The 15,959-nt window shown below is 39.1% G+C and overlaps 3 protein-coding genes across 3 annotated transcripts; all 3 read right to left on the minus strand.

The window, feature by feature from the left end:
* Positions 1 to 4,880: 4,880 nt before the first annotated feature.
* Positions 4,881 to 5,770, minus strand: tmsb4x (thymosin beta 4 X-linked). Its single transcript, XM_079563093.1, has 3 exons — positions 5,724 to 5,770; positions 5,236 to 5,348; positions 4,881 to 5,148 (listed from the first exon to the last, which is right to left on the minus strand). Exons 2-3 carry the CDS (start codon positions 5,333 to 5,335, stop codon positions 5,123 to 5,125), a joined length of 126 nt encoding a protein of 41 aa, XP_079419219.1. The 5' UTR covers positions 5,336 to 5,348; positions 5,724 to 5,770; the 3' UTR covers positions 4,881 to 5,122.
* A 1,109-nt stretch (positions 5,771 to 6,879) lies between these two features.
* On the minus strand, positions 6,880 to 10,691 carry tlr8a (toll-like receptor 8a). The gene is made up of 2 exons (XM_079563218.1): positions 10,625 to 10,691; positions 6,880 to 10,018 (listed from the first exon to the last, which is right to left on the minus strand). Exons 1-2 carry the CDS (start codon positions 10,625 to 10,627, stop codon positions 6,941 to 6,943), a joined length of 3,081 nt encoding a protein of 1,026 aa, XP_079419344.1. The 5' UTR covers positions 10,628 to 10,691; the 3' UTR covers positions 6,880 to 6,940.
* A 250-nt stretch (positions 10,692 to 10,941) lies between these two features.
* LOC306967989 (toll-like receptor 7) lies at positions 10,942 to 15,655 on the minus strand. The gene is made up of 2 exons (XM_079563214.1): positions 15,237 to 15,655; positions 10,942 to 14,110 (listed from the first exon to the last, which is right to left on the minus strand). The coding sequence occupies exons 1-2, from the start codon at positions 15,270 to 15,272 to the stop codon at positions 10,964 to 10,966; spliced, it is 3,183 nt and encodes a 1,060-aa protein (XP_079419340.1). The 5' UTR covers positions 15,273 to 15,655; the 3' UTR covers positions 10,942 to 10,963.
* Between the last annotated feature and the right edge of the window lie 304 nt (positions 15,656 to 15,959).

Raw genomic sequence — 15,959 nt, forward strand, 5'->3', positions numbered from 1 at the left:
TGTCCATGCAATAGCGCCCCCCCATGGTCAAGACCCCCCCCCCAGAACCCTGCTACAATGACGCTCAAAGTTTCATTAAGTAGGATATCTGGAAAGCTCTATAGGCTCCTGTGCAATATCAAATTGTACACTCAATCTATCTATCTATCTATCTATCTATCTATCTATCTATCTATCTATCTATCTATCTATCTATCTATCTATCTATCTATCTATCTATCTATCTATCTATCTATCTATCTATCTATCTATCTATCTATCTATCTATCTATCTATCTATCTATCTATCTATCTATCTATCTATCTATCTATCTATCTATCTATCTATCTATCTATCTATCTATCTATCTAATGTAGTATTAAATCTCATTTCTTTGTCGTGGGAGTTTTCTGCCACTAGAGGTCCTTGTCTCGCCATTTAGTATATAACTATCTACATCTTGGGAAAGTCCTGTACAGACTCACGCTCATGGTCACGCTACACATTACTGTAAATATTGATTGGCTGATTGGGTTACACAGTTCCTTCTGAAAATGAAATTATGCACAGTCTGAAAGTCGGACCACAGTTTTTTTTAAGTGCTTTATGGACCATAAGTTGTTCATTTCAAAGAAGCCATTTTAGTGTAGTTTGAAGGAAGTGATGCATGTTAGTAGCTGGATTTTTCTTTGTAAATCGTTTGCTGTCCCCTCACCTAGCTCACAGGCACCCACTTAAAAGTTTGCTGCAACGCATTAAGCAAGATTTTGACTATAAAAGGAGAGGCATGGCTGTTAATGAGTTATTTTGAAAGTGAGATGTGTACAGAACCACATCCTGCTTCGAGTGCAAGGCGCATGCAGTTGAGTATACCAATAAATCGATGGGGAGTATAGGCCACATCAGTTTTGCAGAAAAAAATGCGACTTTTGAAACAATTTGGCCTGCCTGTAGTAGCCATTAACCACATTTCAGTCATGCTTGTACAAATGTGGCAATTTGCGGACAGTGGATAAGACCTGTCATTCAAGTGTTGTGTTGACATTTTGTAAGAAGTAAGACAGCAAACACCAAAGGGTGGTTGGTGTCAAGTGACTCCAAGCTAACTGCGTCTTTGAATAAACAAATACAGAATTGAGAGTGTTGTAATATTGATACGCAATCACCGAGAGAGATATAAGAGAAGGGTTGTTCAGTCGTCATCTGTACTGTACAACTGCAACCTCTTGTCCCATGCAAAGGATGCTCTTTAGTCCAGGTGCTTGTCCTGGGACATGCTACCCTCCGATTACACAAGTACCTGTAAAGGCTGCTCCTCAAAGTCACTCAAATCGGACAGACACACCTTAGGGGAATGAGAATATCTCTTCAGCTAGACACAACCCATCAATAATGTAATATTATATGGTGGGCTTATGGAGATGTACCAGACCTCTCTTGGGGTGAACGTGTTTAGCCACATCATTTATTGATAGCTTGTTGTAGCATTTGGAGCACCGGTAGTTGCATCCCTTTTTTTGCCAAACATTTCATTACTACTGACCCCTATACTCTGTCCCAACCTCGCCCTTTATAGGTCGTCACTTGGGGACTCCTTTAGACTTTCCATAACATCAATAAATAAACAACAATAACAACTTGTACTTTAAACATATTATAAAAGCTTTACTGATGTTTGTGCACTTTAAAATATATGGAAAATAAAACAGGTTTAAGTTAACTTTTTTATCTATAGACTGTTGCAGGTTGTACTGTACTGTAGTCTCTTGCCATATTTCTGGGATTCTGTGTAAATAAGCCTCCTCTAAGAGCACCAAGCATGAAGTGGGAATAGTTTGCAAACAAAGGAGAACTCAAAACGTCACACATAGCAGAAGTTCCAAGTTCTGTAAAACCTGCTTTGTCGCAGGCCTCGAGTGAAGTGCTGTAAATGGCGCATGCTAAAACACTGCTTTTAGTTCTAGCAACCATTAATTAGTCAAAGATTAAACCCTCTTTAGCCCAAATCTGAGTGCTTTAGCTTCACTGCAGTTTCGGAGTAAGCAATTTAAAACCCTGCAGCGAACTCAACGTGACATTAGATGAAGCTGCAGTTTGTCAGACTTTAATAATGTTACCAGTACAAATGTAAACAGAGCTGCAAGCATGGATCAGAGCATAAATCCTCATGTTTGGCCAGTGTACTGCACGATCTCAGAACAGTGATGGCTAAGCACATTCCTCAGACTGTTTTTCTTTTCGTGATTGAAGAAAATGTGCGCTTTGCAGCTTAGAAATATATACTTCAGGAAAAAAATAGCACATGCAATTTAAATTTCTAAGCATTGCCACACAGGCATACGCATTTTAAAGATGACACCACATGCATTTCTCTTCATTCAAAGTGATATCTTGTCAAAGCTTATGCTATAATGGTGCTAGCTCTCACCACATCCTGTTTCACCTTTATGCTCTCATGCACATAGCATTATCACGAGGCACATAAAGAAAAATAAAAGGTACGGAGACTAAATCGTTATACCATTTCAATGCTATAAGTGGTGTCAATGAAGTGCACATAGCCCGCACCAATGCCTGTTGCAAATTAGGTAACATCACAGTGACAAACATGTTGCAAGTGGGAGGGAGAGACGGTGACACAGTAAAGCTCCACGGATTTGTCAAGAGAATTATCCTGTGTTAGAGTGGTGTTATTATGTTATATAGACTTGGCATAGAGCAGTATCATCAGTGTTTTCAAATAACAACAATCACAACAAAACATTGCCAGGCACAATTACACCAGATATAACACACAGCAGTGCAATGCATTTTGTATGGTGCATTTCACTTGATGTGGGAGCTTTTGTTGAGTGTGGCTTCTAGTATTGCATGGTTTAGCTGTGTGGGTGTCCCTATTTGATTGCTTCAGTGCCAAAACATGCCAAAACAAGTTGAGGGTCGATCAGCAACCCAGGCTCATAGGGGAAAAAAAATCTTGTGCCATAATAGCTACTGAGAACTTCACATGGGAAAATATATAGTTAGATTTTCCACAAGAGGCACATCACAAGAGCCTTGTTTTTTTCATACCTTTCACTTCCCATCTCTGAGACACACATGATCATTGTCTGCAGGAAAAAACTATTTCCTGAAACATCTTTAAAGGCGTAGTGTGCCCTTTGTAAAACAAAGTGGATTATGTAGGTTAAGTTTCTGATTAGACCGGTCTTCACAATTTATTACTTTTCAAATTACTTCAGGTTGCAGTTAAGAAGCATATTACTGCAAGGAATGTTTTTAGTTCACTTTTAACTGCTGTATAGGTCAGCGGTTGTAGGAAACTTGTTTGTCAAGGCAATGTGGTACTAACACTTTGCAATACACTGTCTGTAGTTAGTTGAACAGTAGACAATCATGAAAGTTTTTAATATTGTTGGTGGCAGTTTAAGTATGTTTATAGTCGCAATTATTGAGCAGAGAAAACAAAGTAGTAAATTATTTATTTGCATGGAAACCCTTTGTGTAAGACTGGATTGGCCAGTTGCGTATATGTGCGTATATGTGTGTATATCCACCCATCACACAATAGCAGCTCTGACTTTTCCCACCACGGGTGAAATGAGGAGGACAAAGATTAATTGTCCTTTTCTTAGAGCATTTTGAATGAAGGGCATTTAAGACCTGCACCTCCCCATATTCATGAGGAGGTTTTGTCAATAAAATACAATAAACGCACAAATAATTGGGGTCAGAATAATGCATTTTGGTTTGTAAATATAGTACAGAAGCAAAGAGTAATCATCAACCTTTACAAACATTACCATTTGCAGGTTAAACAGCTTTTGTTGTTTAACCTGTTCTCAGATTAATTTACTGAACATTCTATATATCTATATAAGTGTTACATTGCAAAAATCTTGCTTCTGCTATATGATTGGGCAACATTTGGTTCACAAGCAGCAAAGTTACAAACTATTCCTTCACACAAAAGCACATGCTTGGTCAGGTAAATGATATTAAACATTTTTTTCCCAGAGACAAGGTATGTTATATTTTTGACTTGAGAACTGAGAGTTCCACAAACCACTAAGATATATCACAATTGTCTACTGCATTTTTTTTTTTGCAGGTGTTGCGTTTGCAACTGACTTATGTTATATCTCAACTGCTTTGTTGCATAGCATCAAACCCAGCTACAACTTTTCAGTGAGCCTAATTATAGTGCTGAAAACATTATGCAAGCCCTATGTGCAAACCAGTCTTGCTATGGAGAATCACACGATGTCTTTTGTATTTGAATTTCTGACACAAAGTATATGGCTTTTTGTTGTCATGTTGTAGCGTGCTGGCAGTCACTTCCTCACATAGAATACTAAAACATGTTAGAACTTGTTTTGCAAACTTCCTCTGAAAAGACAATAGCAACGTAATATTCTGAAAGTATTACTTTTTATATATAGCCTATTTCTGCAATAGGCTACTTAAGATGAGGTGACCACTTTTTAATGCCACTCATTTACAAATTCTACGGTTTAATTTGTGTTGTCTGTGTGAGCTTACATTTAGTCAAATCTTTGAACATTTGTGATGTTTTGAGGTGCCTGAATACCACCGCTGGCTCAGTGTGTTCAGGACTCTACCGTCATCACTGTGTGCATCTCATTGAACACACTGATATATTTTGCCACTGTTCTATATGTATCCATGTGGTTACATTATAATTTTAACCAACTCTCATTGTAGTTTGAGAAGCACTTGCTGACACAATTCACCATTATTTAACTTACACACAGCTGCACAGTGCAGCAGTTACATAATCTTAATCCCCCCCCCCCTCACTCCTTAACTTCGCAACTTCAGTTCCATTTATTTATTTTTACCCACATGCAAAGACAACCATCCAGCTTTTTTTTTTTTTTTTACTTTTATTTGCATATACAGTTTCATTGCAACGTTACAAATACGTTTGTGACCAGAGTGCTACCTCTCATTGAGTGTAGGTTAAATGTTGTTTGAGTAACTCAGCATCACAAGACAAGTCCAAGCCAGACTTCATTTCTGTACAGTGATTAACAGGGCAAAGAGTGGTCACAGCAGATGATCAACTTCTGTGGTGGAACATGGCGCGGATGGCCAGGTGTTGAACGTTTGGTCATCTCATCATTGCGACTTTTCTTGCTCGATTGCTGCGAACATCAGATGTCAATATAGACCTTGTTTTTTCCTTTACTGACAAGAAAATGGGATTCAATTAAAATATAAACAAAACTCACTTTCTTTGGTTGGGAGAGTATTCTTCTCCTGAGTTTCAGTCTTCTTCAGCGTTGACTTGTCAAAGCCTGCCACTTCTGAGACGACAGGTTTGTCACCCATTTTGAAGACAGTTCTGGGAGACAAAAACAGCGGGACATTACAAATTGGATACAAAGACGCGCAGAAAGTAGTTTTGCATGGCAAGTCATGATTTAGTTGGCATTTAATAGTGGAGAGCGGAAGAACCGACGCCCATGCAGCGCGCGTTTCGTGCACTGCGTTGGCCTCGCTACAGGTGCGGCATAGTGCACACGTGGAAGTAATTAACACATTAATTGGCGCTAAAAGACCATCTGTATCTAGACTGAAATCCGATTTGGTTAAATTAGAAACGTTTTTTGAACAATTGGTAAAAAACAAACAAAACAAAAAAAACTGTGAAAACCTAAAACCAGATTGCATGCAGAATACTTCAATGCATCGTTAATGTATTTCAAAACAAACTTACCAGACGTGAGACTGCTAAGATGTGGAAGTATGCCTTGAAGACCTGGCTGCAGAGTAAGTTCAGTTCCGCCTTGAGGGGATAAATAGCGTGCTGTATGCAAATTAGCCGTGAAGCCACGCCCTATGTAGAAAAAGCAACAACGAAAAACAAGTTACAGTACAGGTTTATTTGCTTCTTTGTAATGATAATAGTGCATACCGACTTTTTCGTTGAAGGCCGATACTGAGGTTTTGCTTTGAGCTGATAAGAAAAACTACACACTTGAACTTTTATTGAATTAAACTTGTGTTATAATGAACAGCGACCCCTCGTGGAATAAAGCAATGCCTACAAAAACACAAATAGTACACAAACTAAAATTTGAATGAACTATGTAAATGTTTTGACATTCTTTTGTAATAATGTTGCTTCAAGTTCATAAATTTATCAAATTTAAAATAGGATTACAGTGTAGTAGGAGTCACTCAGAATCTGATAAATATATTTGTTTGCCTACTGTACAATTGCATACAATTTAAGAATGAAAAAATCTGCACATTACTTTATTGGAGAATTGTTAAAAGTGTTGGAAGCAATGTGAATGATGAAGTTAGTCCCCAAGTTTATTGTGGGGAGAGTTTATATAAAGGTTTTAGTGTTGAATTGTCAATATTTTTAAAGACTTCTCCCTCCAAATGCAGAGTTCTCAGTGACTCAAAATAAGATAAACTGGCAATTTAATTTTAAAATAGGATTACAGTGTAGGAATCACTCAGAATGTGATAAATATATTTGTTTGCCTACTGTACGATTGCATATAATTTAAGAATGAAAAAAATCTGCACATTACTTTATTGGAGAATATTTTACATGATCTTTGCACATTACTGGATATAGGCAAGGCAAGTTTATTTGTAGAGCACAATTCACACACAAGGCAATTCAAAGTGCTTCACAGTTGCATAAATACAAGAAAGCAAATAGAATCAATAAAAACATCAACATAAAATTAATCAATTACAGTAAAAGGCAAGAGTGCAGATAAAATACTTTCAGTCATATGCATGGGCAAAAAGACCTGTTTTCAGCCTGAATTTGAATATCAGAGTTGAGGCCTGTCTCACATCCTCATGAAAACTGTTCCAGATTTTAGCTGCATATAACATTAACACTATAACATTTCAGGGTAAAAAATACCGTGCATAACAAAACCGTTTGGTTGTCATTTCCAAAACACACTACCTGCTGGTAAAGCAGTGAATGTATTTTTTGTTGTAAAGAGCCTCATTGTCCACTTTGATGATATTCCTCAGATTCTGCCAAAACCAGGACTCGGCTGCTGCAGTTTTAGGCCACTCCAGGACACTTTGGCCACACAGTCGTCTCCTCAGGCGCAGAAAGTGAGAATGCTGCAGCACTGGCTCCAGCATTAGTACCAAGATAACGTCAACATTCTCATCCAGTAGTCTTTGGTGAGCCAGATACATTGCCATCTTGAACATCCCAGTCTTCACATAGTCCTCTGTTAAAACAAAAAGTGTTTTTCGGCTGTTTCTGATGCTGTGCGTTAGGTTGTCCAGAAGAGGCGTTCCCGGGAACCAGTCTCGCTCCTCCAAACACAGAGGATGGTGCTTCTCTCCTTTATCCTCCAGCTCCACCAGGAGTTTCTCCATCACCCAGTCAGAGACGTATGGGTCATTGGTGTCATAAGTTACAAAGACATCATAGAGACTTTCAGGTGAGTGAAGTGAGCGGTATCCCTTTAGTTTAGCTTTTAACAGGTGCAAGACATAGAAGGCATCCCAGAAGAACAAATGTGCAGACATGGTCACCGCAATGAAAGCAAAAATACAAGTACTTGTGATAATGTAGAAAACCTTGGCTTGACTGTCATCTACACACTGATTAATCTCAAACTCAATTAAAGGATGTCTTTTTGATGTCTCAGGGGTGTTGCACCTCACATGAGTAGTCAGTTGTGGTATTTTTATATTACTCTTTTCCATCCATACTATAAACTCCAAAGAATCACAGGTGCATTGATAAGGGTTATTATGTATGTACAACGTGTCAATCTCATTCTCTGGATGTGTTGCAAAAGTGGACTGGTTGATTATAGTTAGTTTGTTGTGGTTCAGATAAAGAGTCTTAAGGTTACTTCCATCTCTTAAAATCCCATCATCCAGTCGTTTAATGTGATTAAAACTCAGGTCAAGCACTTTCAATGCTGGGGCATTGTTTGATCTAAATGTCAACTTGGGTATAGAGTTCTTACTTAAGTTTAAAATTTGAAGTTGATGAAACACATTCAGCTGATCCCATGCAAAAGTTTTTAGGTGGTTGTCGTTGATGTGTAGCTGGGTAAGGTTATGTGGTAAGTTTTCATAAACATCTTGTGGAATCTTTTTAATGCCGTTGTGTGATATGTCCAATATACTCAAATTAGTCAGATGAGTGAAGAGATTATAGTAGGCTTTGTCCGCCCAAAGATCCCCAAGATTGTTTTCTGTGAAACGTAGTTCTGATAATGATTGACTATACATCTCTTTGGTTGTTAGTGAGGTAATTCTGTTAAAACTCATATTAAGGACTCGCAAAACAGGCAGGTTTAGAGTAAAATTCAAATTAATTGTTATTCCATATGCTTGAAAGTAATGAGAATTGTAGCTAAGATCTAATACTTCTAATTTTGGCAGTTCTACGAAGGCCCTGTTGTAAGCTAGATCAATTTTATTGAAAGACAAATCCAGAAAGGTCAGATTGGGCAATGAGGAAAATTCAGTGCCATTAAGTGCCACTGAAAATCCATTATGGGAGAGGTTCAAACACGCTATGTTTTCATAACCTTTAAACTGTTTCTCAGAAATGAAGAAGAGATTGTTTTGGCTAAGAACCAGAACATTTCCTGCATTAAAACACTCCTCTTTGACATGTCTATGAACTTTATAATCTTGAGTTCTTGTGAGAATGAGAGGTGATCTGGAAATTGTCTCAGGCATTTGATTTAAACTCTTTAGAGGTGGAGTATTTTCTTCAGTTGGATACAATCGGTTTTCAGCAAGAAATATTAGTTTCATTGGTGGAAAATTTTTAAAAGTGTCGGAAGCAATGTGAATGATGAAGTTAGTCCCCAAGTTTATCGTGGAGAGATTTTGGAGTTTATATAAAGGTTTTAGTGTTGAATTGTCAATATTTTTAAAGACTTCTGCCTCCAAATGCAGAGTTCTCAGTGACTCAAGATAAGAGAAATTGGCAGAGAGGCTCAGTGTTTGGGGATATGACTTCAGGTTATAATTAAAAGACAGATCCAGTGTTTCCAGTTTTGGAAGACATTTTAACCACCCTGCTTCCCCGGTAATCGCTTCTATCAGGAAGTTAAAAGGTAGCAAAAGTTTTTTGAGATTTGGCATGTTTCTAAACCAAAAACTTTCCAAATGGTGTAGAGAGTTTCCTCCCATGTTAAGTGTGCGCAGCGCTGTAAGATTACTGAATGCATCGCGATGTATTTGAAGAGACTTGTTTTTGCAAGATACACAAGGGTAAGGAGCATTCTGACACCTTGGGCAGTTCCCTTGTATCTGTAAGTGTTCTAAATTATATAGTCCATTAAAATCATCCTTAGATATCCGTTCTATGCCACTCGACTCCAAATTTAATTTTAAAAGAGAGTTTGGTAGATTTTTTGGAACAATGGTTAAATTATTAAAAGACAAATCCAGTTGCTGCAACTTTGTCATAGTTTCAAAGGTATTGTCTGGGATAGTGAAAGATTTGTTACATGGGTTTTCGATGTAGCAGTTTCTGGGCAACCATAGTTTTGCGATGTTTTCTTTGCCAGAGACTTTTGCCAACCAGTCCAAAGATACAAAGTGACTGTAACTGAGCTCAAGGACATTCAGACTGGCTGGCAGACATGTTGGAGTAGAATTTAGAGGAATCCCAGTAAGTCTCAGTTCTTGAAGCTTTTTCAAATTCTTAAACACGTCTCTGTGAACGACCACTTCCCCGTCCCTGTTGGCCCGTCTGAGATCCAGCACAGCGAGGCCTGGCAGCTTTGAGAATGCGCCTTGCGAAAACTGTGGGATGGTGTTTTCTGTCAAATTGAGCTCTGTTGTGTTTGGAAATATCTTGTCAGATATATCTGAAAAGTTCTTCAGTTGTCGCCACGAACAGTCAAATGTCACATTAGATCCACACTGTGTCACATCGCAGGGAAATTTCCGTGGCATCCAGATTGTTTTACATGCAGGGTCTTCTTTATGGCAATTACCTTCAGACATCAAACTGATCAGTAAGTAGAGCCAAACAATCACTGCCTGTAAATGGACAAGAGATACACTGTGTTTTACTGTGAAATATGTCCACCAGGGGGCAGTCACCTTTCAGAAAAGATTATTTTACAATCCAGAGTCACAAATTAAGTTTATAGACATAATTATTTTTGGTTCCTGTTTGAAGGATAAATTAAACCAGTGGTTCTCAACCTTTTGGAGCCGCGACCCCCATTATAGCAGGTAAAGGGGTTTTAGCCTACATAATTCTACGGACAAATAATGGCACTCTGGTAAAATAGCACACACATGCTACAATAAAACATTAAATTATATGCTAATGAAAATATCTATGTTTTATCTAAAACCAAATTTGTCTCGCGACCTCTTTGGGGGTCCCGACCCCCAGGTTGAGAACCACTGAATTAAACCATTACTTTCTACTCAAATTGATTATTTTTCTAAATTGATATTAAGAATCTTCTTGGTTTAAATATGATCTTTATTTTAAATTATCATTCATCCCCACAATATTTTTGTTATGAATACAATTCCAACATTAATTGCTCAGGCACATTTTAATATCTCCTTTCTGCAACTGTGACACACTTCCCAGTCTAAAGCTATTTAGAAATACATGTATAAACTCACCATTATTTCAAGCCCTCAGTGTTGATCCATCGAACAACAGTAGAATCAAGTGATGCTCTGACTGCTTCAGAGCCTCAATGACAGACACACGATGGGAAGAAGTAGAAGTAGCTTGTAAATTGAAGAAGTCATGTAGTCTCACTTCCACATTTTATTTGTAACATGTTTTTTACAGTCAGTTTCAAGTGGTGCCACTGCCCACAGACAATGAATTTACAGGAATAGGAGAAAACAAAAGCTTGTTTTCAAATATGAGTTATAGCTGAACAGTTTTGAGGAAAAAACTAATTGGGATTTTTTCACAAACCACAAACAAACCTTAACATTATGTACAACGGTTTACAAAGTCTCTTTAAAAAGATTATTGTACTGTTTGTGGCTTTCTGTAGCCAGCACATTTCTGAGACAAAACCAGAAATATGGCTGTGCCTGCGGATTGGTCGGCCACTCCAGCACAGACCTACTGTACAGCCTCTTCCTCAATCTCAAGTACTTAGAATTACACGCCACTTTCTCCAAGAATATCAGCACTATAACATCATCCTTTTCATCCATCAGTCGTTGATTGGCCATGTAGAAGGCAGTTTTGAAGTTACCACTTTTGATATATTTGTTAGTGAGAATAAACACAGTCCTCTTGCTCTTGTTGACGCTCTGGGACAGGTTATCTATGAGTGGACATCCGGGAATCCAGTCGCGTTCCTCCAGGCACAGGGCGAGTTTGCGATCGCCGCGGCTCTCCAGGTGAACGCACATCTCCTTCATCACCCACTCTGTCACGGCGGCATCGTCTTTGTCGTAAATCACAAACGCGTCGTACAAGGAGCTGGGCGAGGACAGCCGCCTGTATCCTTTCAACTTCGCCCAGCAGAAGTGATAGATGTACCAGACGTCCCACAGGAAGAGATGGCTGGACACGGGGAGGGTGACGAAGCACAGGACTAGCGAAGTCATGATAGTGTACAGGACGATGGAGAGATAACTGTGCTGGCAGGCGGACAAGTTCACTGAAATAACCAGATTGTCTTTCTGCGCCTCGGGTTGGAAACACGTCACGTCTGTACCCAGTTTGGGAATAGTTACTAATGTTGTGTTCAGCCAATTTATAAACCAGGTAGCATTGCAAGCACAGCTAAATTTATTATTGTGCAAAAGTAGGCTATCCATATTATTGACAACATCATCCGGAAAGCTTGACGCCTCAACATACTCAATATAATTAAAGCTAAGGTCTAAATGTTTTAAGTTGTAAGCACCTTTCAGAAAATCTGCTGAAAGTCTCACTATCTTGTTCTTGTGTAAAATAAGCTTCTTGATTGAGATGCTGCAGTTCGACAGGACATGTGGCACAGTAGTTAAGCTGTTACTGCTCAGGTCTAAAACCTGCAGGGAGCGCAGATACTGCAGCTCTCTCCAGTTGAAGGATTTTAGCCCGTTGCCTTTCAGGTAAAGTTCGGTCAGCTTTTCAGGCAGGGCAAGGAACAGCTCAGGGGGGAGGGACTGAAGGTTGTTGTGGGAAATGTCGAGCATTGTCAAGTTGACTAACTTCTTGAAATAATTGACGTACATTGTGTAGCCGTCTCTCCACATCACGTCCAAACGGTTATGTCTGAACTCCAACCTCTGTAGGGATTCACTTTCTAGCTCTGTGTTTGTGGAACTAGAGATCTGATTGTTGTTCATGAGCAGTGTGGTCAGCTTCTTTAGGTTTTTGGTGAAATTCAGCATGTGTGTCATCCCCTCTGATTCAAAGTAATGATTGTTGCTACTTATGTCTAAAATCACCAGGTTTTGTAGCTCTTGGAAGGCAGTTGGATAGAGTAGGTCCAGACGGTTGGAGGAAAAATCCAGGTATTGCAGATTGGGCAGGTTAACAAACTCAGAGCCATTTAAACTTTGGCTCATAAGGTTGCTGGACAAATTAAGGCACCTCAGCTCGGTGAGATTTAAAAAGCGGGAATGCAGAAAGAAAATGTTGTTCCTCGACACGTCCAGCGTCTTGCCGAACTGGCTGCATTTCTTGTTCACTAGGGAGGTGACTGTCCCCAGCTCTTTGTCTTTGTGTTTGCAGCTGCGTGCATACTCATCAAACCGGAAGTAGTGAATCTCTCTCACGCCGGTGCTTTCATATTCAACAGCCGATGTCATAGGAGACCAGCCCAGTCCTTCACGCATAGACACACCCAGAACATCCTGTCCATCAGAGGGGGAAGAGATCTTGTTATCTGCCAAGTTGATGATTTTAAAACTTTTCAATTCCATCAGGATGCTAAGATTTGTGATTTTAATGAAGTTCGTTCCAAAATCGAAAACCTCTAAGTGTCTCAAAGATTTTAAGGGTGCAATGCTCTCCATCTTTAGCTGCTGAAAGATGAAACCCCGTATTCTGAGGACTCTTAAAGATTTCAGTCTGGAGAAGTGTTTGCTCAGAATCAGAGTTTCGGGATATCTCTGCAGCTCATAGTTAAATGAAAGGTCAAGTTCTTTCAGTTTTCCAAGAAAACAGGGAAACTCAGCGTGGGCTATAGCTTTGGATAAAAAGTTGGTTGAAAGATCAAGCACCTGGAGGTTTGTTGTACTTAAAAACCACTCTTTTAACACATGTGTCAAAGAGTTGCTATGGAGACGCAGTGTAGTCAGATTGGTCAGCATTTTGAAAGCATCTTGATGGATTTGTAGTGGGGAGTTGTTCGGGCATGGGGTGCAGGGAAATGGTGCATTGTAACAGCGAGGGCAGTTCCCACTAATGTCTAAAATCTCAAGTTTGGTTAAGTTTTTGAAATCCTTCTCCGTGACGTTTCTTATGTTATTATTATATAGATACAATTCCTTCAGATCCGTGGGTAGCTGCTGTGGTATATAGGATAAATTATTTGACTTTAGAGATAAAAGCTTTAAATTGGGAAGCTGTGCAAAGGCCCCTTCTTCTATGTAATAAGAATTGTTGCATGGGTTACGAAAGTAGCAGTTTTGGCCCAGATACAGCGCCTCAACATTTCTGAGGCCGGTAAGATTTTCTGCATAAATGTTAAAAATCTTGTTTACTTCCAGGCTGAGCAGGGACAGGTTCGGTGGCATGTTCATGGGTATCACAGAGAGCTGATTGCCATCTAGATAGAGTGCTTTGAGATTCACCAGGCCCGAAAAGGTATCGTCTTCTATTGCCACACTCTCGGTGCAAATTTTATCCTTGGGGCCAATTTTGCGCGGCACACAGTTGCACCTGAAGTCGATCTCCGTCAGGTTTTCCAGTCCGTGAAACGAGGAGGAGTTGAGTTTAGGAATGTGATTTATGGTGAGCGTCAGATTGGTGGTTTCTTGTGGGATGCCCGGCGGGATCCATTTTAGGTTTCGCTCAGTGCAGTCCACGGTCACGTCACTGCTGTTGTAGGGCTCCTTGACATCACATGGCAACATCTTGGGGTATAAAACCACCACCGTCGACGTGGGGAGGGAACACCAGAGGCCCAGCGCTGCCAGGTACATCTGAACAAAACGCAAAGAGCTAAATGCCAGTGTCATACATAACATCAGGAGCACAGCAGTCATAAATCATTTCAATATACAGTGAGAATTTTCAAACCCCAGAAATTGATTAAGTGATTAAGTTCACTTTCATTCCGAAAATTTTACGCTGATTACCATATCATAAAAAATATAAACTTAAACATTTTAGACGGTTTTGTAAAATTATTTTAAAAATATATATTTTATTAATAAATTAATAAAAGCAGAACTAAGCAACTCATGCCCCTAGAGGCCATAAGCGGCACTGCAGGTGTCGTAGCACGCTTCGGTTTTTTACTCATTAATTGTCCATGAGAGTAAATACTACGCTGACAGAAAAGACAAAGGGAGAGGGACATTGTACATTGTGCCACAACCCAATTACACAATGGAGATAATTTTTTTCAATCAACTTGGCTGTAAATACTGTTTAAGTTAACTTTGCCGTTAGCCTGTGAGCTTCCTCTTTGTGATTCTATTAGTGTGTATTGCGCCTCCGATCTTGTGCAGGCAAAGTTACAATTGTGGTTGTCTGGTCAGAGACACCAGGGGGAGATGAAAGACCCCCCAATCATCCCATTAACATTATCCCCAGAGAGACCACAAAAAAGATCTATTATGGTAAACAAGTTACTTAGTTCTTCCTTTATGTGAAATGTCAGATTTTTTTCAGACCGCACGCCCCTCTCATGACATTGACTGCAGATACCTCCCATTTCAGTCTTCGTCATGATGGTTTGGACAGGTACAGCCTCTCATTGAGAACTAACAGATATAATTCCCCATTGGAACAACCGCAAAAGAAACAAGAGCCGGTTTATTTCACCAAAATGAGTCATCGAGGGAGAAGGGTCACAACGGCAAAGGAGCCCACGTGAAGATAGAACAAAGTCACATTCCCTTTGTTTCACATATTTTTTTTTAAAAACTTTTACATTTTTATATTATTGTTGGGTAGTCAGTGTAGATTTTTTTTTTTTTACCAACAGGAAAGAACACGTGATTTGACATCAGACTATTACATAATAAATAGTACTTAAGGAGGTCTGACAACATTCTAAAGCCACTGTATTCATAAACTTGCTGCAGTAATAGATTGACTTACCAGCTGACGGAACATATTAATGGAAGCGTCGATCATAAATGGTCTTATCCAGTCGTAGGGCTCAAAGCGATGTAAAACTGATGCACAGGTCTATGGTGTTGGTGTGTAACATGAAAGCAACAGCTGCATAAGAATATAATTAAAGAAGAATCACTTCCCTTTAGTGTCACGGCACACATAGGTATAGCTAAGCAGAAATGATCAAACGTGTGAATTCATGTTTGAATAGTGTTATCATTTTCACATTATGCAGTTTCTTGATAATCATTAAGAAGTAAACTTCTAGCACTTTTAAATAAGAATAAGTTAGTGCTACACTGGCTGCAAGGTAGGTGCAGGCAAGGTGCATAATTGTTCTGTCTTAATTACCTCTTGTGTACATGGCAAACTGCAGAGATATAATCCTTTATGATATAAAGATATAGGTTTTTACTTTGAAAGCACATTCCAGCAAGTTAGTTCACACGGAAATCATACTTATTGTGCAGCAAGTAAAATGCTCCATGTGATCATTAGAGCACACATTAACATCTTTCAGCTCGGCTAAAATGATAAGATCATGAATTATTAAACATAGTTCTAAAACTAAACACAGGTCAAGTGACTTTTATGTTTTAAGCTTTAAAAATGGCACCTTAAAGTTGTCCAGACATATTCATAGGGCAGTTAAATTACATAAATAGACAGAAGCGGTGTAAACACTGTTTAAATATTTAATTGATA

Source organism: Gobius niger (assembly GCF_951799975.1).
Source record: "Gobius niger genome assembly, chromosome: 9".
In the NCBI taxonomy this organism is placed as follows: domain Eukaryota; kingdom Metazoa; phylum Chordata; class Actinopteri; order Gobiiformes; family Gobiidae; genus Gobius; species Gobius niger.